The following is a 23,186-nucleotide window of genomic DNA, read 5'->3' as shown; positions in this document are numbered from 1 at the left end:
GCAGGGAAAATGTGCTGCCCATAGAACTCAGATGGGGAATAGGCTCTCTCCACAGCGCCCAGGAGGGCAGTGAGCAGATCCTCCCCTCAGTCTGGGAGTGGGTCCATGCAACCCAGGAAGTGAATCCTCTTGTCAGAGCTCGAGCGTGGAGCAGAGAGGCAGCAGGTTCTCACTGCAGAATCTGGGGAGCGAGCGAATCCACCCCACAGAATACCCAGAGAGAGGAGGGGGTAGTCACACTTTTGCCACACAACTCCAGCATCTGCGAGAAACCCGAACTCAAGACTGGCAGCCTCCGTGCAATTCACAAGGCTCAGGGTGGGTCTTCTCGCCCTTCCCCAGACTTGTACTGTATGGGTCGAGGAAGTAGCACGCTTCCCGCCCAAACAATCTAAACCCACCGGCCCAGAGCCGCAATCTAGACCTAAGCCCCGCCCCTTCCCTCTGGCTCCGCCCCATCTCCGGTAGTTTTTTCCGACAGGCGCCGCGGACACTCGGTTGTGACGTCATGTCAGCGCGCCGCTGGCAGGATAGGACCCTGTCGCGTTCACGTCCCTCTGGTCCTTGAGCCGGCGCAGGCAGCGAAGCAATGGCCTTGAGGTTGCTGAGACTTGTCCCGGCGTCGGCGTCCGCGCGCGGCCTCGCGGCCGGAGCCCAGCGCGTGGTGAGCGGCGGGTGGCTTTCCTCGCTTGGATCCTCGGCCTGTCCGAGACCTGACACTCCGGCATTGTTGGTCAGACCCTTGAGCTACGAGCTCTTGAGGCCTCCACCTACAGCTCAGGGTGCAGCGGGACTCACTTTCCCTGTTGCACTTGGGGAACCGAGATGCCAGAGCCGTGGAGCCTGGGCCCGCGTGCTCATCCGTTCAGTGATTGGTGAAGCTGCTTTGTCGAACTCCTTGTAGACTCGGGTGTCGTGACGTGGAGCAGGAACAGAGATTTGGGGTAGATTGGGGGAGGAGAGGACTTCCTAAGATGCATGCAGAATAGTGGGTGATAGTAAATGCTTAGGGGAACGTGACTGGAAACAGGACACATTTTATGACGACATCATAGTTTCTTTGCTTTCTAGTAGCTAGAACTACACAGGTATTCAATTATAAAGGGGTTGACAATCATGCTAAGGTTTTTTATTTTGAACAGGAGTGATCTGTGTGTGAGAGAGATATGGATGTGAGCCAGAAAGAGATGTGGTGTGTGTGAATGTCACTGTCAGCCTAAGCCCCATTATGAATTAGCACTGGCAGCATAAGCCCTATTAGGATCACACCAACTAGAGCACAGAGTATATTCACAATGCACTTTTGACCTTGACCCTTAGAGACTACACTCATCTCCCTTTGTCTTCACCACATCACCCCTTCAGTGAGGTTGTCTCACATATTTATATTTCGGGAGTTCAGTCACATCCTGTGTTCCATCCTAAGTAAGTTTTGTTTGCATGCATTGAGTTCGTTCCTTATGCTGTGAAGTTGTACTGTTTTGCACAATGAATGGTGTTATGTCTTGGCCTTTACAGTACCACACAGAGTAGTTCACAGCTCTGAAACATCTATTGTCCTCCATGTTCATTTATCTTCCACCCTCTCATAACAGCCATTGTGCTTTTGATGACGTTTTCATTTTGCCTTCTCTAGACTTGTGTATGGTCACTGTGCTTTCTTTACATATACTTTTACAATTACACTTACAGGTCATTTATGGGGGTGCACAGCTGTTAAGAGTACTTGTTTCTCTTTTTACATACACACTAAATCTTAATAATAATAATAAATCTTAAGCCAGACATTGTGGAGCTCACCTTTAATCCCAGCATGAGACAGTCAGATATGAATTCTAGGACAGCCTGGTATATAGGGAGTTCCAGGCCAGCCAGGGCTACATAGTGAAACTCGTGTCTTAAAACCAACCCCCAAAAACAGCAAGGGGGGAAAAAAAAGATTCACGTCTTTGTGGCTTGTTTAGTCATTCCCTTAGTTCCTTAGTTTGGTTATATTGTCATTTATCCATTTACCTGTTGAAAACCATCTTGGTAGTTTCCCCTCTGAGGCAATTATGTAAAAAAGCTGATATAAGTATGAGTGCACATTTCTTATGGGAATGTTTCTTATCATTGGGTGATGTGTTGGCTGGGTCGTTAGTGAGGCTATAGTTTTATAACCATCTGACTCTGACTGTCCCATTTGCACTCCTTAGCAGTGCAGAGCATCCTACTGTATGCTATCTTGCTGACATTGGTGCTGGAAGTCACTTGCATTTATGAACATCTAGTGAGCACACAGCTCATCTGGTTCCTGAGGGAGTATCTTAGGCACTTTTGTGCCTTCTGCATTACCTTTGCCCTTTCAATCATTTACCTTTTAATTATGTGTCCCCTACTGTCCCCGGATTGGTGATTTTCATGTGGGGAGAGTGGGTTATGTTAGCTTCAGTCTGAGACTGGGAGATGACTGCTGATATGGACGTCCCTTGCCTTGTGGATGAGAGATGTGAGGAGGACCTTTGCCTCTGTGCAGCAGGAGAGGGAGGTGATGCTTCTCTTCCACACAGCCTGGGCATTCAGCTTCCATGGGTGATTATGGAACTGAAGAAAGGCAAAAATAATGCTTATGTTGCTCTGTTTTGTGGATTGGGGACAGTTTCCACTGCTCGGGGCATCACACTTGCAGTTAGAGCATGGAAGCTGTACTTAAGCTCAGGTTTTCTAGCTTTCTCATACTCAGTGGTAGAGTAATTGGGTAACAGGCCGAAGACAAAAGCCTGAATCAGAGAGGTACTTTGATTCTGTCAGGTCCCCCTCCCTGCTGCCATTTGTGCCTATCCATCCTTCCGTCCATCTGTTCATCCATCCATCTGGTTTTCCTTAACAGAGAAAGCGTCCGTGTTCTGAGACCCAAGGAGGTAAACCGCCAGCTCTCAGAGAGCTTGCACTGGGGAAGAAGGGAGTCAGGCCATTAAACAAGAGGGCTGGCCCTCCTAGTGCTCTACATAATAGGTGTTGATGTCGCAGTAACCAGAGTGATGATGTGTTTTTCAGGGACGAATTCATACCAGTGCGCACTGCAAGCTGAGGTACGGGCTTTTGGCTTCCATTCTCGGTGATAAGACAACCAAAAAGCTGCATAAGTACAGCCGAGTGATAACAGTAGATGGCAACATATGCTCTGGGAAAAACAAGCTCGCAAGGGACATCGCAGAGCAACTAGGTATGCGCCGTACAGAATGGCCCTGGCTTGTCAGGCATGTGGCTGCATATCCCACTTAGAGTTTGCTGGGCTATTGACTAGGTAATTTTGACCTAAGGTAGGTCTTCTACATTTTTTTTAATTGTTAGTTATATGCTTATAGCATTAGTGCTTGAGAGGTTACAGCAAGAGGATTGCCATGAGATTTAGTACACTTGGGCTATGTAGTGAGTACTAGGCCAACCAAAGCTTCATGGGGAGACCCTGTCTCAAAAAGACCAAACTGGGGGAAGGGTATTAGTCTTTTAAAGGTGACATTAAAACAGCGTGGCAGTTACCAATTGGAGTTGGACTTTACCTGGGAGTGCAGCAGAACCCTCAGCTGAGGATGCCCTGCCAGAGGAGCTGTCACTGCACTTGCTTCCCCGTAGGGTGATGGGAGAAAGGCTGACCTCTTTAGTTCCTCATGCAGCCACCTGCCTGCTTGCCTTTGGGGATGTTGGACTGCAGCAAGCAGTGGGGTGAGGGTTGGAAGGGGATGTGCTGGGGCACCTGGTTGTAGAGAACGGAGAAGCTTTTTAGCTGTTATGCACAGCACAGATTGTGCTTCCTGAGCACGTGATGAAGTGTGGGCACAGAGGGGACTTTTCCTGGGATTCTGATGCCCAGCCCCGACAGTAACATTCAAATTTTCTTTGGGTTTCTGTCCAACCGCACACTTGGAGTAGGTGTGAGTGGTCTGCCCAGGCTTCATTCAGACCTTCTCTCCTTAGGCATGAAGCACTATCCAGAAGCAGGGATACAGTACTCAAGCAGCACCACGGGTGACGGAAGGCCCCTCGATATAGAGTTTAGTGGCAACTGTAGTTTAGAGAAATTTTATGACAATCCCAAAAGCAACGACGGCAACAGCTACCGCCTACAGTCCTGGCTCTATGCCAACCGCCTCCTGCAGTACTCAGACGCCCTGGAGCACCTCTTGAGCACAGGTATGACTCTGTCCTTGGTCGGGGTAGAGAGCCTTCTTCTTGATTATTTTCTGAGGAGAGGTTTTCTGAAAAGGTACTTTTAGGTAAGTTATGTGTTTGCAGTAAAAGCATAAGTCCTCAAAATCCCTGTTGATACAGGCTCAGAATAGCACAGCCTTATCATTCCTACCCACAGCAGGAAGATCTGCAGCTTATAGACGGTATGACACTGCCTTTGGAGGGCAGCATGCAGGTGACTGGGAGAATGTGAAGTCACACTCGTGAGGATGGACTGCATGCCTAAAAAGACATGGATGACAGCCAGCAGGTTTTTGGAGGGACAGTGGTCAGGTTGAAAGTTGCCATAGAGTAAAAGTTAAACCTTGAAAAGGTGGCAGACGTTGAGGTCTTGGGGCCTATTCAGTTAAAAGTGTGTCCTCAGATTTTCTCCAAGTAAATGTTTGGGCAAGCAAAGTGTAGAGTAGAAGACCGGCAGCAGGGACCAGGAAACAGTTAGGACATGAGAGAAGAGTAGATGACAGAACTAGAGTGTGTGTAGATGAGGTCAGAATATAGCCCTTCCCTGTCCTGGACCCAGAATGCCCTGAAACCCAATGGTAGATATCCCATTGATCTGTAGCCAAACTGTGTACCAGGAACTGTATTCACAGTAGTGTATTGTGTAGGGGGAGAAAGGATGTGGTTGGTATTTAAGGCTGTGTCTGGCTGCCCTGTGGTTGATGAGTGGATTGTGTGGAAGAAGTGTAGCTGGTGTGTAAGGCTGTGTCTACTGTGTCTGGCTGCCCATAACTGATGGACAGATTGTGTGAGAAAGACCGGGTGGCTTATATTTAAGACTAGCTTTACTTCCTGTAGCAGTGGCTTCCTTGTGTTGATGGTGAGTTTAGAAACAAGTTGAGCTGCTGCTGGGAAGTTGGCTCAGTAATTCTGAGCTGTGAGAACAAGAATGTGTTGTCAGCAAGGCCACAAGATAGCTGATAAAGCTGCTTCATAAATTTGAGATTGGGACCCATTGCCTGGGACTCTCTGGATTCCTGAGGACAAGGCATGTGTCCATAGACCCCAAGTCATGTTGAAGTTGTCACAGAAGTTTCTGGTTTTTATTTTCCAATTGTATTAATGATTATTTTCCTTTCTGGAAGCTCCGATCTTAGTGTTATTGCTAGAAATTTATGTTGTCTGGAATCTTCCTCTTGGGTTCTGTCCCAGGACCTACCTCAGGGAAACCCAAGCATTAGCTGGGAGTGATATTGACTTTCAGGGCAGTTCATTTTCTTCTAGCAGCGTATTCTACCTTACTTTCTAACTACTTGTTTCTTAAGTGAAAAAGAAACGCTTTACACGTTAAGTGCACGGTGATTGGTTTCATTTTATGTTGTGTTCAGTCACTAAATATTTTGTGACTACCTGTTGTGTGCTAGGCTTATTCCAAAAGCCAGGAACACAACTACAGGAAGGAGGCTTATATTTTAATAGGAGGATAAAGACTGACTGGAAATCTGCATGACAGTGAGTTGTGAGTGCTCTGGGGAAGCTTTTCTCTCTGCAGTGAGTGGTGCCCCAGGGCCCACTCTTCCTGAGGGGAGAATTCTGCCTGGGCCTGGCAGAATGGATTGCAGGGACTCTTGAGCATCTCGAGTGGCTATATTGCAGTGAATAGAGCAGACGATGCTGGCAATAAAGTAGGAAAGAAGTTGCCAGCTGAGAGTTTTAAACTTGGAAGTCTTTACTCTGAAGGAGAGAGGAGACCATTGGTAGGTTTGAGCACAACTTCATCAGGCTGAATTTGGAAGTATCCTGCTGCTGAGAAGGAAGGACCAAGATATAATTGTGAGATGGTATCTTCTATGGGCTTCCAGTTCACCTTCTCACTGAGTGTGATGGGTCCACTCACCTTTGGCTCCTTCAGCACGACCACCTCAAAGACAGGAGTGTCCCCAGGGAGCTGCACTGTCTCAGACCATGCTGAAAGATGTAGAAGACACTGGACCTAAAGAAAGAAGTGATCTGGGATTGTTACCTAACTGCTGGTCTAGAAAGCATATTTGATTGGAGTGTTAAGCCGTTCTCTGTCAACAAAACAGAATGCTCTGAACCAGGGTGTCCTTTGGGCCATGATTGCTCTGAGGCAGTAATCTGAAGCTGCTGTTGAAAGAGAACAAAACATTTTCTTTATTGGTGGAGATGGTCTCAAGAGTTCAAGGACTGTTGCTTTGACCCTGCTGTACAGCATTGTACCAAATGCTGGAATTCCTCATCTTGTGACAAGCCCATGAATTTGTCCCATTTCCAGACACATGAGATAACTAAGAGTTATTAAACTATCCTGAACATTTTTGTACTTAATTCTTTATATTCAGATGTTGGGAGGACTTGATGGCTGGGAAGAGTAGGTGGAGTGGAGGAGGTGGCCTGGGGTTGGAGAGGTCCCAGTGATCCTCAGGAGAAGACAGTATTCCCCAGACCAAAAGAGCACTGGGGTTTAAAGGGCTTTCAATTCGTAGATAACATGGTCTTTGAATTTATTTGGTAAGAACTGGGATTGTAAGTGGCTGAATATTTTTATTCTTGGTTCTAAAATGGAATTTCTAGTTAGTACTTTATCTGTTTGGTTCAGATTTTTCTTTACCTGTTTTGACAGGACAAGGTGTGGTCTTGGAGCGTTCCATCTACAGTGACTTTGTCTTCCTGGAGGCAATGTACAACCAGGGCTTCATCCGAAAGCAGTGTAAGTTGTTTAATACGCCCAATGGCAGAAGGTGAGGCCCTTATCCTGAATTAAATAAGTGCTTTGGTATACCATATTCCCCGAGGAGAAGGGAGCTCACCAAGTTCCCATTGTCCTCTTCTTCCCAAGTATCTATTGTCCCTTCACTTACCCTGTAAGCAAGGTGGAATCCTGATGCTCAGGAATACTCAGGCATCCCACAGCTCCCACAGCCCTTCCCTAGGAGACCCCTGACCCTCAGTTCAGCCTACAGCCTCACTAGTTTTCCTTGGCCTGGGTAACTAATTGTGCTGAACTCTCTGGTTTCCAGCATCTTGGGTTGTTTTCCTTCCCCCTCTGTTCTGCACAGTTGCCAGTGCCACTGTTCCCTCCAAATTGATGAGCCTATCTTAGGAGCATTGGCAGTGGTTGTGTCATTGGCAGATAGCAAAGGAGAAAGATTAAAAGGCTGTTGGTTAAAGTAGTCTGGCCTGGGAAACCAAGGGAGGTTGGTGTATCTGTAAAGTTTGGGCAGTGCTGTGCTTGGCCTGGATCAGTTTCAGTGTCTCGTGTGCCCCATGGCTGCATCAGTGGGCACTGAATTCTGGAGGTTGGTGTGACTGTACTTCATCAGGGAAACTGAGGCGAACAAAGGAATGGTTGCATTCTGAGACTCTGGTTCTTGCTGTGGCCCTGCTGGTGACTAGAGGTCATTACTTATATGTGTGGAGACAGAAAGAGTGGGCAGAAACATTTTGCTTCTGCCTGGGGAGAAGCCTGCCCTGTACGTGCCCAGCAGCTGTGGAGGTTGGTCAGAAGGTATTTCTGAGAGCCACTGTGTGAGCTCGGTTCTGGCTACTAAGCAAGATGTTTGCTATCCTAGGGCAGGGCATTAAGGCAGCAGAAGCGAGGAGTGGCAGAACAGCACCCCTGACTCCCCTCAGCTGACCCAGAGTGCTGTAGAGGAGCACCCCGCAATCTGGCTAATGTGTGGCAGGGGAAGGAGTTATTGCCAGGGACAGCTCCTGTGGTAAATGGTCTTCAGGGATCGTCCACTGAGTGCAGAAAGGAGTGAGGACAGTGAATCGTCAGCATTAGGCGAGTGCTGTTGTAGGGGAGCTGGAGGCTGGCCAGTGGCGGTGTTGGAGTGGTAATCAGGGTGGGAAAGTAAGGACTGGCACCTCATTAGGGTGGGAAGCTTGGATAAGTTCTGGAAGTACTAAGGGGCCACTGAGCATACAAGCGTGAGAAGGAAGATTTGCTAGTTAAGTGGTCACAGGGATGTCCGGAGAGAGCATGTGTGGCAGGGGAAAGTCTAAGGGAAGGAGGCCAGCTGGGAGGAAGTGGGAAGGGAGCAGGTGACCTAGGTTGGAGGACACTGGTAGTAGGAACGATCGACTCCCGAGGCTGAAGTTGACAAGAAGGGGACAGTGGTCACTCTTGCAGAAGCACAGCAGGAGTGCGATGGAAGACCACTTTCTAGGATGAAGAGGAGTCAGGAGGCTGCACGGTGGGCTTCTGTTTTCTTATGTTGGATGTAGATTCTCTGCGATGGCTCAGGATACACCTACAGACAGATTCATGCTGCTGAGGCCTGAGGAATGGGTGTCAGTACTGACAGTGGGTGGGCTTGTTTCAACTTGACAGTGCCCATGAGTGACAACAGGCAGCCAGGTCCTGGATACAGTATCTGAGGAGGTGGAACCCCAAAGGGTGAAGCTCCATGGCTACATGTGCACAGGATAGCTGAAGGGAGGGAGGCCATGCCGTGTGTGCTGTGCACAGGACAGCTGAAGGGAGGGAGGCCATGCCGTGTGTGCTGTGCACAGGAAAGCTGAAGGGAGGGAGGCCATGCCATGTGTGCTGTGCACAGGACAGCTGAAGGGAGGAGGCCATGCCGTGTGTGCTGTACACAGGACAGCTGAAGGGAGGGAGGGCCATGCCGTGTGTGCTGTGAAGGGGTAGAGGGGCCATGCCGTGTGTGCTGTGCACAGGATAGCTGAAGGGAGGGAGGCCATGCCGTGTGTGCATGCTGAAGGGAGGGAGGCCATGCCGTGTGTGCTGTGCACAGGGTACAGCTGAAGGGAGGGAGGGGCCATGCCGTGTGCTGTGCACAGGGTAGCTGATGGGAGGAGGCCATGCCGTGTGCTGTGCACAGGGTAGCTGAAGGAGGGAGGCCATGCTGTGTGCTGTGGGGGGCTGATGGGAGGGAGGCCATGCCGTGTGTGCTGTGCACAGGACAGCTGAAGGGAGGGAGGCCATGCCGTGCTGTGCACAGGACAGGGAGGGGGCCATGCCGTGTGTGCTGGGTGCTGAAGGAGGAGGCCATGCCGTGTGTGCTGTGCAGGACAGCTGAAGGGAGGAGGCCATGCCCGTGTGCTGTGCACAGGACAGCTGAAGGGAGGGAGGCCATGCCGTGTGTGCTGTGCTGCACAGGGTAGCTGAAGGAGGGGAGGCCATGCCGTGTGTGCTGTGCTGGGACAGCTGAAGGAGGGAGGGCCATGCCGTGTGTGCTGTGCACAGGATAGCTGATGGGGGGGAGGGCCCATGCCGTGTGTGCTGTGCACAGGGTAGCTGAAGGGGGAGGGCCCATGCCGTGTGTGCTGTGCACAGGGTAGCTGAAGGGAGGAGGCCATGCCGTGTGTGCTGTGCACAGGGGGTAGCTGAAGGGAGGAGGGCCCATGCCGTGTGTGCTGTGCACAGGGTGGCTGAAGGGAGGAGGCCATGCCGTGTGTGGTGACAGGGACAGCTGAAGGGAGGGAGGGCCATGCCGTGTGTGCTGTGCACAGGGTAGCTGAAGGGAGGGAGGCCATGCCGTGTGTGCTGTGCACAGGACAGCTGAAGGGAGGGAGGCCATGCCGTGTGTGCTGTGCACAGGACAGCTGAAGGGAGGGAGGGCCATGCCGTGTGTGCTGTGCACAGGGTAGCTGAAGGGAGGGAGGGCCATGCCGTGTGTGCTGTGCAGGACAGCTGAAGGGAGGGAGGCCATGCTGCTGAAGGGGTAGGATGGGAGGGGGCCCATGCCGTGTGTGCTGTGCACAGGACAGCTGAAGGGAGGGAGGCCATGCCGTGTGTGCTGTGCACAGGGTAGCTGAAGGGAGGGAGGGCCCATGCCGTGTGTGCTGTGCACAGGGTAGCTGATGGGAGGGCCCATGCCGTGTGCTGGGGGTGCTGAAGGGAGGGGGGCCCATGCCGTGTGTGCTGTGCACAGGGTAGCTGAAAGGAGGGAGGGCCCATGACAGGACAGCTGAAGGGGGGAGGGCCATGCCGTGTGCTGTGCACAGGACAGCTGACATGCCGTGTGTGCTGTGCACAGGGTAGCTGATGGGAGGGAGGCCCATGCCGTGTGTGCTGTGCACAGGGTGGCTGAAGGGAGGGGATGCTGCGGTGTGCTGTGCACAGGGGTGGCTGATGGGAGGGAGGCCATGCCATGCCAGCTGAAGGGAGGGAGGCCATGCCGTGTGTGCTGTGCACAGGGTAGCTGATGGGAGGGAGGGCCCATGCCGTGTGCTGTGCACAGGTAGCTGAAGGAGGAGGCCATGCCGTGTGTGCTGTGCACAGGACAGCTGAAGGAGGAGGGCCCATGCCGTGTGTGCTGTGCACAGGGGAGCTGGGGGGGGGGGGGCCATGCCGTGTGTGCTGTGCACAGGACAGCTGAAGGGAGGGAGGCCATGCCGTGTGTGCTGTGCACAGGGTAGCTGAAGGGAGGGAGGGCCCATGCCGTGTGTGCTGTGCACAGGACAGCTGAAGGGAGGGAGGGCCCATGCCGTGTGTGCTGTGCACAGGACAGCTGAAGGGAGGGAGGGCCCATGCCGTGTGTGCTGTGCACAGGGTAGCTGAAGGGAGGGAGGGCCCATGCCGTGTGTGCTGTGCACAGGGTAGCTGAAGGGAGGGAGGGAGGCCATGCCGTGTGTGCTGTAGCAGGTGGCCCTGAAGGGAGGGAGGCCATGCCGTGTGTGCTGTGCACAGGACAGCTGAAGGGAGGGAGGCCATGCCGTGTGTGCTGTGCACAGGGTAGCTGAAGGGAGGGAGGCCATGCCGTGTGTGCTGTGCACAGGACAGCTGAAGGGAGGGAGGCCATGCCGTGTGTGCTGTGCACAGGGTAGCTGAAGGGAGGGAGGCCATGCCGTGTGTGCTGTGCACAGGACAGCTGAAGGGAGGGAGGCCATGCCGTGTGCTGTGCACAGGGTAGCTGAAGGGAGGGAGGCCATGCCGTGTGTGCTGTGCACAGGACAGCTGAAGGGAGGGAGGCCATGCCGTGTGTGCTGTAGCAGGTGGCCCTTGGATTTCATCTAGTCAGTCCTGAGAACCAGGATAGGGACAAGCATATTAGCTAATGTCAGTGGCTTCCAGGGAGGGGGAAATGGCCTGAGGAAGGGATGTTGACTTAATAAGTAGGCAAATGGAGACGGGACAGAGGGAGCCAGCAGAGGGCAAGGCTGGTACATTGCAGGCCTAGCAAGCAGGGCAAGGCATGGCTTTGTCCCTATGTAGGTTTGGTCAGGGCAGTTGGAGCAGGTGCCCATGGGCATGCCTCCTTCATCACACTTTTCCTGCTCTTGCTTGGTTCTCCTTGGTCTCTGTCACAGGCCAGTCCAAAATAGCCTTCAACACAGTGACTGCAAGGGTCACTGGAATGTTTGGAAGGGAAGCGTCTTTCCATAGGCCTTAGTGTGAGCACCCACTTGTCACTTCTGGATGATTTACCATAGAAACAGTGCTTTCTCAACACTGCGTAGAGGTATCCAAGTGTGGATGCCCACTGTGAGCCTAGTGCATTCTCCCTGCTGGGTAGTGTGGATGGGGTGTGTGCGATGACCCTGGCTTGTTCTTTCTAATAACAAGAGTGCTCATCAGGACTGTGGTGTCTGTGTTGGGTGCCGAGGTGAGATGACCGTGGCAGTCACAGTGCCCCGCTTCATTTCTGTGTAAGTCCGCTTCTGTAGATGCTTACATGTAGTCCATCAAAGTCTCTGAGACATGCTGAACCCAGGTAAGTGTAGCCTATGTTCTTCAGCTGAATTCTTTGTGAAGTACTTAGAACTCCCTACAGAGGAGATTCTTATCTGTGTATTGTAAAGAAATAGCTGCTCAGTGGGTGTGTCATGCTTCCCAGGTCAAGCAGCATATGAGAATGCTGGTGTAGCTCTGGCTTGCCCAGGAAGTGAGGTAGACACACTCAGGGCCTGTCCTGTGGGCAGTGGTGAGCGTAAGTCATGACTTGGAACCTCATGTGCCAGAAGAAGCCTGTGGCCGTCTGGAGTGTGATGACGGTGGTCTCTCTTGTAGGTGTGGACCACTATAATGAAATTAAGCGGCTTACTCTCCCAGAGTACCTGCCACCACATGCAGTCATCTATATCGATGTGCCTGTGTCAGAAATACAGAGCAGGATCCAGAAGAAAGGAAATGTAAGCCATTACCCTTTAAGAGCCGCGTGCCTGCATGTTCTTGTGATCAGCATGTATGTGACAGGTGCCGGTTCCCAGTGGCCTTTATAGGTTGGCACACATGTCCCAGTCAAGAGCACACAACTGTCCCTGAGTCATTCTTGTGGGGAGACAGAGAGAGCACCTCATTTACCCTGCCTTGATTTTTCTCTCCTGTAAGAGTCTCATGCCCTCTTGTCCTGGAAATGAAAGTGATTTGGATGTCCTTCACATGTCCTGATTCTATAGAGAGGCCTGTGTGTGCTCCATCCATTTCCAGCTGCCTTTTGGTTGTCACTCTGAGAGATCGGTGGATGCTGCTCATAGAGAAGACCTGGCCTTTGCATGCCGTGGTGGAGATACAGACTGTGTTCACCTTCGTAGATAGAGTGCATTGCACTTCCTCTCTGCCCTAGGTGCCAGGGCCAAAGGCACTCAGGAAATGAATGGCTCTTTTCTTTTTCTGAAGAGCTTTAGTGAGATGTGATTTATGCACGCAGCTGAAATTTACAACTGAGCTTTAGCAAACTTATCAATAATGGCAGCTCCCATCACAGTCCAGTCTTAGAATAGTTTCATAGTTCAGTTTTCAAGTGTTTATTTTATAAGTCAAATCAGTAGGCCTAATCGTTTTCTTCGCACTTCTCCTCCTTCCCACAGTGTTTCTTGAGTACCTCTGTTCTAGGTTACAGGGTGCTAGGACTGTGTGCTCACTGGGAAGGGGTCCCCACTCCAATAGCTCAGGTTCTAGGAGAGGGGTGCATAGTGAGCAAGGAAACAGTCATAGAAGATGACCCAGGGTGAAAGAACAAATCTTAGCTTGGGGTAAACTGTCAAGTTTTAAATACTGAAATTTGCCACTCTTGATTGAATTTTCAAATGTTTCAGAATTGTCTTCAGATGACAAGGGAAGTGAGAGAGTGAAAGGATGAGTGGGGTTGGTAAGGAAGGAATGCTGGAAGTAGGGCAGCTGGAGAGAGCAGGTCTGCCAGTCTAGGGAGGAGGGTGTCCATCATTTGGTGGGGAGTAGCAGAAAGACCGGTGGGTTTTTCCTGACCCTGATCTGTGTAGAGGAGGGTCATGTCTGTAGTCAGGAGTCATTCTCACTGCCTATTCCCAGAGAAGAAAGAGTGCCTCCAGTTGTGGTCACAGTTTATATACATAACAATAAGAAAATGAGTCCAACACCTCCTGGGATGTTTTCTCTGCTTTCATTTAGCCACATGAAATGAAGGTCACCTCTGCCTATCTCCAGGACATCGAGGATGCCTACAAGAAAACCTTCCTCCCAAAAATGAGGTGAGCCCAGCACAGCGCCCACGTGTAAGACTCAGACTGCCTTGCGGAGTCTGGAGCTGCACAACCCAGAGCGCTTTCTCTCCACTCAGAGCCTCGGCTGCAGAGTCAGCAGGAGCTTTTTCAATTTGGGTTTTGTAAATTTATTTGGGTAGGGTTTTTGGTTTTTTGTTTTTGCTTTTAATTTTTTCCCCTCCTGTTATATCCTTGAAATTCTTAGTGCTAAAAATAAATCTGGGCTCAAGTCCATGGCAAATCTTAGCACTAAAGTCCAGTGTATTCTTACTCAGGTAGCGGGGAGATACGTAGAAAGAACACTCAGCTTGAGTACACAGCCCTGTAGGTCCTCTGAGTGCACATCCTTCAGCGAAGTTAGGGTCAGCGTCACCAGATGGGCTGTCTTCCATCCCTGTTATGTTGAAGCATGAGGGACGTGTGCCTTCCTCACTCCAAGGCTCTCTGCCCTTGGCCTAAAGTGTTTAACAGATTGTTTGATACTGAAAACCTTCAGGGTGTTGTTACTTAAATCTATGAATAAAAACAAAATGAAGTGAGTGATCTTTGCCTCCGAATTCCAGGACACCCAGGTCACAGATGGTGGGGACGCTTGTGTCAGAGCAAGGGGCTCTAGTGTTGCTGGGCATTTGTACAGACCGTCTACCTGGAAATGCTGACCATGTGCTCTCATTCTGTCTTACAGTGAGATATGCGAGGTGTTGGTGTACAGTTCCTGGGAAGCTGAAGACTCAACCAAGGTGGGGTGATGCCAGCCCACAGCTTGATACACAGGGTTCCCCAGAGCACATGGAATTTGATGCCTACTAGTTTACAAACATTGGCATTTCATAATCAAATGGCAAAATCTACCCCAAGAGCCCTGCTCGTCATCCTCCCTGAGCTAGGAAGCTTTGACTCTTTATAAAAACAACTTGGTGGACATGATCCTAACATAGACAACAGAGATACTAAATGCCCTGGGACTTGTATCAAAAAACATGACAGAACCTTGCATTAGTGTAGAGGAAAAGCTTATCATTTAAAGAGAACCATTTTCCTTAAGTCTGCATTTTGTGAAATTCCACTTAGTCTTGATGGAGTTTTCAGGGAACTTAATGAGTAACAACCAAGAAAATTCTGACAAAAAGTAATTCAGGACATCTGCGCTCCCATTTCAGAAGCGTACGGAAAAGATTGCGTCGTTAGTGCAGGAATAACGGATCATCCAGTCAGCGCGAGTTTGCTTTGGTTCACCAGACTCCAAGAACAGTGCGGGAAGACTACCACTATCTTAGTTTTCTCAGAGTTCCTTCAAGATAATAGTAATTAAAAAGTGAAATAAGAGGAGAAAGGTCATTTCTTAAATGGTATTAAGGTAAATAAATATCCATTTGGTGAAAAAGCAGAAACAAGTTCGAGGCCAGCCTGAAGTACACAGTAAAGTCAAGACCAGTTTGGGCTGCATAATGAGACTCTGGTAACAATAACAAGAACTAATACCCCACCCCAGACCCCATCCCCGAGTTCTGCTTTATATTTATTCATTGTATCTAAAGCTTCAATTACCGGCAAACAGGCCGAGGCTTGTTTGTAGTTCCAGAACTTGGGAAGCAGAGCAAGATTATTGCAAGTGTGGGGCAGCCTGGTCTACATAGTGAATTCCAGGCTAGCCAGGGCTACATAGCAAGACCTAATGTCAAACAGAAGTGAAGGTCAGGAAAGGGTTGGTAAACAATAAGAAGCATAGAAATTCAAAACGTGAGTGCCAGCTCAGGCTCCTCCTCCGACCTGCAGAGGTGTGTGAGCCGCCTGAGGGATCAGTTCCTCTGAGCAGAGGGCAGGAGGAAGGGGACCTGGTGTGCTCGGCTGTGCTGTAGTGTGGCTTGGCTGCTTCCTCCTGTAAGCATTCTTTTGAGTTCCTGGCTTGTCCTACTTAGACTAAAAGGCTAGTTTCACTACCTTCCTGGACCAACACCAACTTGTTCATATTCAGTTTATTTTTGTACCTTTGATTGGTGTTTAGACGTATGTTTAGATGATTTATCTTAGAATAATGTACCTTGGGCCTTTAAGTGAGGTTGGAGCTGGGCATGTTCTGGAGGAGCAGTGAGTGTGGGAAGATTGCCTCTGCCTCTGAAGGGCAGGACTGGAGGCCTGGGCTCCCCAAGCATATGTTGGTGTTCAGGTTCCTCTGCTTGCCTGTGTGGCTGTCTTCCCTTCCAGAAGGAACTTGTTTGGGAAGATAAGGGTTGGCTCTCCTCTTTGTTCCTGCCTTCCGTCTTCAGGTGGCTTCTGTCCCTTTGCTGTTTTGGGATGTTGATGAGGCAGGCTCATGCTGAGCCCACTCAAGTGCCACCGTTTTGTTCTTCTTTCATTTGTATGTCTTCCTGGTTTGTGTGATTCTGCCAAGGCTTTGTAAACTTGCAGTGCTGCCTCATTCACAGTTCTGAGCTGGGTCTCTCTGTTTCTATTGTTTTAGGTGGTAGAGGACATTGAGTACCTTAACTACAACAAAGGACCTTGGCTTAAACAGGATGATCGGACCTTTCACAACCTGCGGATGCTGTGAGTCAGCGGGGAGCTTTGGGGCGGGAACAAAGTACTCCTGGGTGTACACACTGCTGCGCGCAGACAGTTTTTAAGTAATGAACACTTCAGTTTAGTTGTCAACTGCGCCAGCCAGGGCTGATGTGTTTGCCCTTTTTCCTTCTGAACAACTCTTGGTGGGCTCAGTGTGTAGTGGTTTGTCATTATCAAAAAAGGTCCCCTTCCTGTCATTATTTTGCTTCTACTCTGCCAGGTTTGGTTTTAGTTTGAAAGACTTTAAGAGCAAATAAAATTTCTGCTCTTAGCATCTCGTGGGAGATGCAAGTTCACTAGAGCATGGAACCATTGAGTTATAAAGGCCACTCCCAAGTCTGACCCTGGGCAGCTTCAGACACAGGCTGAGTCCTGCTTCCTCAGACCCTTTCATTGCAAAGATACATGCACCTCGGTCATTCGCCCCCACTCGCTTCCTCCCTCCAGTTAGAACTGCTGGGAACATCTTCCTGCATCACACATAGCAGAGAAACTTCTGTACAAAATAGCCTCGGGAAGCTTCCCGGCTACCTTACCACACAGAGACAGACCCACTGTCTGTTACCACTGTGTCTGTTAGCAAGCTTGCAGCCCTCTGAGGGCCCACAGGCAGAGTTGGGTGCCTTGTATTTCAGTAGAGGATATGCTAGTGACTTCCAGGACGCAGGTTACTTTCTTTGAGCATAAGAATTGTTACTGGGCAAACTGTGCAGATAAGTACACTGTATAACTGCTGATTGTTTTCTTTTATTGCAAGATTATTTTGTAGAAACTTGGTAGTGAATATCTTTTTTTTTTTTTTTTTTTTTTTTTTTTTTTTTTTTTCTTTTTTCCGATTTTGGACCCGAACCCAGGGCCTTTAGCTTCCCTAGAAAAGCTCTGAGTAAATCCCCAACCCGTGAATATCTTATCTGTAAAGAAGCACAGTTAGGGTTGAGAGATAACCTAGTTAACTAGTAAGGAACCTGAGTTAAGATTCCAGGCACCCCCATGAACATCTAGGTTTAGTTGTGCATGCTTGTGTGGAGGCAGAGGGATCCCTGGGCCTTGCTTGCTGACCAACCAGTCAAGCCAATTCATTAAGTAAGAGACCTATCTCAAACATTAAGATTGAGAGAGAATGAGGAAGACTCAGAATTACGCTCTGGCCTCTGTACACATTAGAGACATAAACATGTGCACATGCATTTGCACACACACAAGAACATGAATGTGTGCACATAGATACACAGTGATGCAGTATAATTAAGTAAAAATCAAAGGAAACCACCATTTTGTTCCAGAGAAAAGTTGCCTTGGCGTGCAGTTTCTAAATCTCATTTACACTCCTGGTTGCTTTGTGCTTTGAGTCTCCTTCTGCTGCTGGTGACTGTCACATGGCCAGCTGTTGGTGTTCGTTGACAGCTTTGTTTTCAAGTGATGGTTTTCATTGTTCTCGCAGCTCTCTTCATCCCAGGGTAGACAGCTGAGTAGACCCTCTGTCCTCAAAGCCCAGGTCCATTCAGTTTCCCTTAGCACTGCTTTTCCTGCAGCCTACACATCAGATAAAGAATATTCTTAGTTTCAAGAAGGTAAAATATTTTCAGAATTCTGTCGAGTCTTTCCTTGTCTCACATGATTTAGGAGTACGTTATTTGGTGTTATATCTGGGGTTTCCCACCTACCATTCTTCCCCCCATCCCCAAACCCCACTGTCATCTGCAAACATTCTGCCTGTTTTTCTTCTTTCACCTCCATTCAGGTGTCTTTCTGGCTGGCATGCCTTTTGCCTTGGCACATGCTCCATTGAGCAGACAGTGTGAGTTCTGCTATGGGACAGGGATGCTAAGCCTGCCTGTTGATAGAGCCGAGGCCTGTGGTGACTGTGTCATCTGTGCCCTCTGTGGGATCTGTCAGCTCTGAAAGGGAGCTAAAGCCCAAGCAGTGCCTCCCAGGCCTCCATTGAGTCCTTTTATTTTGCCCTCCCTGTGTTTCGATTGTTGTTGTCAAGTATGTCTTCTAATTAGAAAATGTTCATCTGCATGTGCCTGCTGGTTCCCTTTGTTTTGTAATTTCCTCTGTCTGAAATGTTATATTAAGGAGACTTCTGCTCTCAGCAGAGGCATGGCATCTTTTTGTCCATTCTTTTACTTTTATAATCTCAATTTTAAGTCATTTTCTTACTCAGCAAGTAGTTAGGTCTTGTTTCTTCATATTGTCTGACAGTTGTATCTTCTATACTTGGACCTTCTATAGTAAAATGAGCAGTCCTCTTAGAATCCATTTCTCCATAGTCTGTGCTTTCTACTTATTATGTGGTTTTTTTTCCCCATCTCTGAATTCAACTGATCATTTAATATATTCTACTTTATATTATCATTTCATACTTTAGAAACCCTACATTTTCAGTTGCTGTGTTTTCCTGTCCTTCCTAGTTCATCTGGGTCCAGTGCTGTTCCACCGGAGGGCAGGTGGCTGACAGCAGGGTGCACCCTGTCCCTCACAGCATTGCTGGCCTCGTTCCATGCTGATGCAAGACATCATCTCAGTATGTTGTCACTGTCATCTAAGAAATGGGCAATTAGCCTGCTTTAGCCACAACATCAGCCAAGGTTGTTGTTGTAGTTTTGTGTTGTTTTGTTTTTTAAATATTGTGACTGCTGAGTATGTGGAGACTTCCTTCTCAGTACTCTTTAGGCATTGTGACATAACAGCTGTGTCTACAGAGAGGATTACGGAAAGTGTGTGGCTGGAAACATGGAGGCTGTGTGACATTACTGTGCTTTTTATATCCTTAGAGTTTGCTATCCTCCCTTGAATGGGGTGTGTGTGTGTGTGTGTGTGTGTGTGTGTGTTAGTGTGATTTATTAAATTGGTTCTGTTGTGATAATCGAGCAATAGCTCTTCCACCCAGGAGGGGCTGAGACTGGCAGGCAGATGTTCAGGCCACGAGATTGGATTTCTCTCTAGTCCCTGTCTGGTGCCGAAGGTCTGAAGGATCCTAGAGTCTTAGGTGTACATTAGAATCCTGAACAAGTTGTCTCTAACATTGGTGCATGAATGCTGCAACAACAGGATAGATGGACTTGCCAGCAAAAATGAGGACAAGCAGAAGGAAGCAGTCGCCTCCTCCTGGAGCCCTGACCATCCAGCCAAAATATTGTCCACAGCCCATAAATCAATATATAGACAATCACGCATCCGGCAATTTCTCCTTCCAAGTAAAATGTCCAACCATGTACACTGCCCATAGTGGTGCTCACTGTGAAGGTTTCCCTACCCTTTAGAGTTCTCCAGAAGGTAGCATGTGCTTTGAATCAACATTCAGTCTATGGTAATGCTTCCCCTATAGCCAGTCTAGGTCTCTGGGAATGGAAATGAGAATGATTCCACTCACTCTCACTGTTACCCCTAGTATCCCAGTAAGAAAAATTTTGCTTCCTGACTCTATGGCCTTATTCCCTGCTGTCCTAGAAGTTTGGGTACTAGAGAGTGGGCTGTTGCTGTGAAGAACTTGTTTTAAGGAACGTGGAAGGCTTCAGTGTTTTGGATTAGTAAAATAGTTGAACTTTGTAAGCAGAACTTAATGGACTCTTCTAGTTAGAACTTGAAAGTCAGTAGCACTGAGGGTCATACTCATGTATGGAGTTTACTAACAACTAGTCTGTGATATCTTGGCAAAGAAGCTGGCTGCCTTCAGCCCTTGTCCTGAGAACTTACCTGAAGTTAATTAAGTCTATTAAAAATTAGACTAATCTCTTTGGCAGAGGAAATTTCAAGAGAGCATAGCATTGAGTGGTTTGATTATTATTGATAACCCATATATAGTTCTACACTGAAAAAGAGCAAATGGAACAGAAAGAAGTAACAACATACATAATTTGGAGAAAAAAGCACTAGGAAGTTTAATGTTTACAGCCAAGGCATCTCTGTCCTTAGATCAGCTAAAGGAGAGTCCACTGTTCCTCATTGGAGAACTAATATGCCAGGGCACAACCTCATCCAGCTAAGCTCCCACCTTAGGAGGAAGCTTCAACATACCAATGTGGTCAAAGGCAAAGGGGGGCCATCCCAAGCTGGCTTCTGAGCTTGGCCGTGTTATCTAAATGGTATTGGCTCTAGAGGCATGAAATACACAAGAACTGAGGAGTCAGGAATTCTTCCATGGTTTCAGAGAGCTGAGTCCAGGCAGCGTGTAGCAGGGGAGTCCCTGCATGAAAACTGCCCTAAGAGTACAGGAGGCCACATAAGTTCATTGCATGAAGCTGAAAATGTCAAGGCTGGTTTGCTGGAGATGCCATGAGATGTTTGTCAGGAAGGACTCCAGGAAGTGGAGCTGCTGTGGCTCTCGGAGCCTCTGCCGGTCTTGCCTTACTCTGCCATGTGCTTTGGATTGAGTCTGGGGCTGTAGTACTAAGTAGGGCCCCTCCTGTCATGCTAACCTCTCTTTCCCCCAGTCTACTCTGAAGTAATCTACTCCCTTGCGCTTTCTCTCTGACCCCGTTGCTCTCTGTTGTCGTGGTTTGATGTCCTCATTGGACCTCTGCTCCTGGTCAGTTACCAAGTGCCCTCCAGAGGTTGGTCTGTTTTATTTGCTTGTTTTTAAATTAAGAGAGTTCCTCTTTCCCTTTATAAAGAGTGCTCCAAAGCACTGACCTTCTGTTCCAGCGTTCGTTTAGGAACTGCAACCTCCGTCCTGGTCTAGCACCCAGTGATCTGAATCTCAGTGTTGAACTTCATTTCTTCACAGCCTGCCTTGTTACCACCACGACACCTCCTCTTAATGCTGTGGGTTTGTCACACAAATGTCTTGTGATCCTTGCTTTTTAGGATCAGTTATGCTGAGCAGAGTACATAAGCTAGCATTAGGGAAGAGAACTGTCTGAGATCCAAACAGACTCGCTGAGACTAGGGAATATTTCTGGCTTTTGACCTCCCACAGATAATACCATGTCATTTTCTAAATGTGATCTGAAACACGTGTTGATCTGGCCCATGCTTAAAAATCATAATTTTAGTAATTACTTAGTTATATGGTTATCAGGGTATAGAGCTGTGTCCTGTAATTTTCCCAGAGTTTGTGAGTTACAACATCCAATTAATTGCTTTTATTTCATTTACTGTGGCTTTATCCTTTCCCTGTGTTGTGTCCTCTCCTCAGTTTCATAACAGTTTTCAATGGTAATTTTGTTGATCTTAATTTCTTGAGTGAAAATTACGATCTGTTTTTCTGAGACAATTACCGTAAACATACCACTTGCCAGTTATACTTACTTGCTCCAGAACTTGACCAGATTATTGCTTTAGAACATTTCTGTTTAATTTCAGTTACATTTGTCCTTGTACCCATCCCCCTCCCCAACCTCCCAGCCCCACCTGCTGCCCATGAGGCAGGCCCATTGCAGCTGCTGGAAGATCTAGTACTGTGGCAACAGATGCAAGTCCTCCACATAGGTTCAGGCAGAAGTGCAGCTCAGGAGGAAGTAAACAGACTGTGGAAGGTGGGAGAAGCGTGAGCTTTCTCCTCTTGGAGAAAGATTCAACCATAAAACCTCAGTTGCTGTTCTGTTCTTTTCTGTTGTCTTGGCTCAGCACTTCTGCTTAGTCTGTCCATGGTACTTCAGCCAGCCCGGGATACTCCATCACAACACAGTTGGACACTGGTGCTGTCTGTCTGTCCGTGGTACTTCAGCCAGCCCGGAGTACTCCATTACAGCACAGTTGGACACTGGTGTGGCTGGAGCATTGTTCTCAGCTGGGTTTTTCTATCTGCAGCGCTGAACCAAGAATGTATTGTATAAGCAGAACTCCTTATCGCCTTTGTGTTCTGAGTCATAAAAGGCTTCCCAGTGCCTTTGGTTTTTCATTATCTCTGATCAGGGATGTTATCTCTAGCCTACCCGACAAGTATGTGCTGAGGTGTACTGTGTCTCTGCTTATTCCTGTGAACCCTGCTAAGAGTTGTTTCTCCAGGTTTAAGGAAGGTAGAGAACGGATTACTTTTAAAGCCTTCTTGTTCTTTTGGGGCATGTGTAAATTGTAACTTTGGCAAATTAAACATAGATGGCGCTGTTGTTCTATTGTTGTTCTGTAGTTCACATACTTCCGGGACACCTCCCTTTGATATTTGTTAACATTTACCATGTACTTTATTTTTAGTGGAAATATTTTGTTACCACTTTCGACAAAATTAAACACTAGCAGGTACAGAGTAATTCTGTGTGTCACAGTAGAGATCTGTGTGCATATGCTACTGGATAGTCAAGAAGAGGTGAGAAGGTTGTCGTCTGGTAGCTGTGGAGAGGGAGTGCTAGCAGTAGTGCTGGCGACCGTCTATAGCGCTGTGGAATCTCATCCAGCAGCTAATCAGAGCAAGCTTACGGAGCACAGCTACTGTGTCCTTACCGACTGCACTGTTCCCAGGTTTCAGCTGCTTTTAAATGGTTTCTTTTCTTTTGGTAGAAAAAAACCAACTGGATAGGATATGAAAACTAAGAAAAGCAATCTTAATCTTTGACTGTGTCTACCTAAACCAGTGCAAACCACATGGGAAAACATGCAGGCAGGGCTACCTAATAGCTGTGCTTGGGGGATTTGAATCACTGAACCATTGTGGAGTGGCTCATTTGTGCTAAGACACTAGACTCTGATCTTCCTGCCACCCACAAAGTTCAGCCTGACACAGTCTTCATTTCCCTGTGGTTTCTTGTGGAAGCATGACCGGTGGACCATGCACCATGCATTCCTCTTGGGTGGTTATAGTTGTGTGGGGACCTGGCTGTCTGCAGATTTACCTAGTGAGCCTGGATACTTCCTAGGTCCAACCACCAGGAGTCAGATACAATTATAGAATCTATACTTGGAAACTGCAGGCAAGAAACATCCTCTGTTGCCTTTACAACTGAGGTGTGGTTAAGTAGTATCTGTTGAAAAAAATTACTTTATTTCTCGAGCTATAAGAATAAGAAAAGCTTTAGTGCCTTTTCCCCTCAGACAGTTGTCTGGCCAGGTAGTCCAGGCTGGAT

At 48.4% G+C, this 23,186-nt stretch overlaps 1 protein-coding gene and 1 pseudogene across 1 annotated transcript in view; both read left to right on the top strand.

The window, feature by feature from the left end:
- The first annotated feature begins 523 nt into the window (after positions 1-523).
- The window catches only part of Ndufa10 (NADH:ubiquinone oxidoreductase subunit A10), a 35,718-nt gene continuing 13,055 nt past the window's right edge, over positions 524-23,186 (top strand). The window contains exons 1-8 of the mRNA XM_032901654.1: positions 524-664; positions 3,037-3,205; positions 3,958-4,173; positions 6,815-6,901; positions 12,170-12,291; positions 13,529-13,608; positions 14,306-14,360; positions 16,082-16,167. Coding sequence (XP_032757545.1) covers positions 590-664; positions 3,037-3,205; positions 3,958-4,173; positions 6,815-6,901; positions 12,170-12,291; positions 13,529-13,608; positions 14,306-14,360; positions 16,082-16,167 — 890 coding nt within the window. The 5' untranslated portion in view covers positions 524-589. The remainder of the gene's footprint in view (positions 665-3,036; positions 3,206-3,957; positions 4,174-6,814; positions 6,902-12,169; positions 12,292-13,528; positions 13,609-14,305; positions 14,361-16,081; positions 16,168-23,186) is intronic.
- LOC116899646 lies at positions 4,208-6,493 on the top strand (annotated as a pseudogene).

Source organism: Rattus rattus, chromosome 4 (genome assembly GCF_011064425.1).
Source record: "Rattus rattus isolate New Zealand chromosome 4, Rrattus_CSIRO_v1, whole genome shotgun sequence".
In the NCBI taxonomy this organism is placed as follows: domain Eukaryota; kingdom Metazoa; phylum Chordata; class Mammalia; order Rodentia; family Muridae; genus Rattus; species Rattus rattus.
The sequence above is the reverse complement of the archived record's forward strand: the minus strand, read 5'-3'. Positions and strand labels throughout refer to the sequence as shown.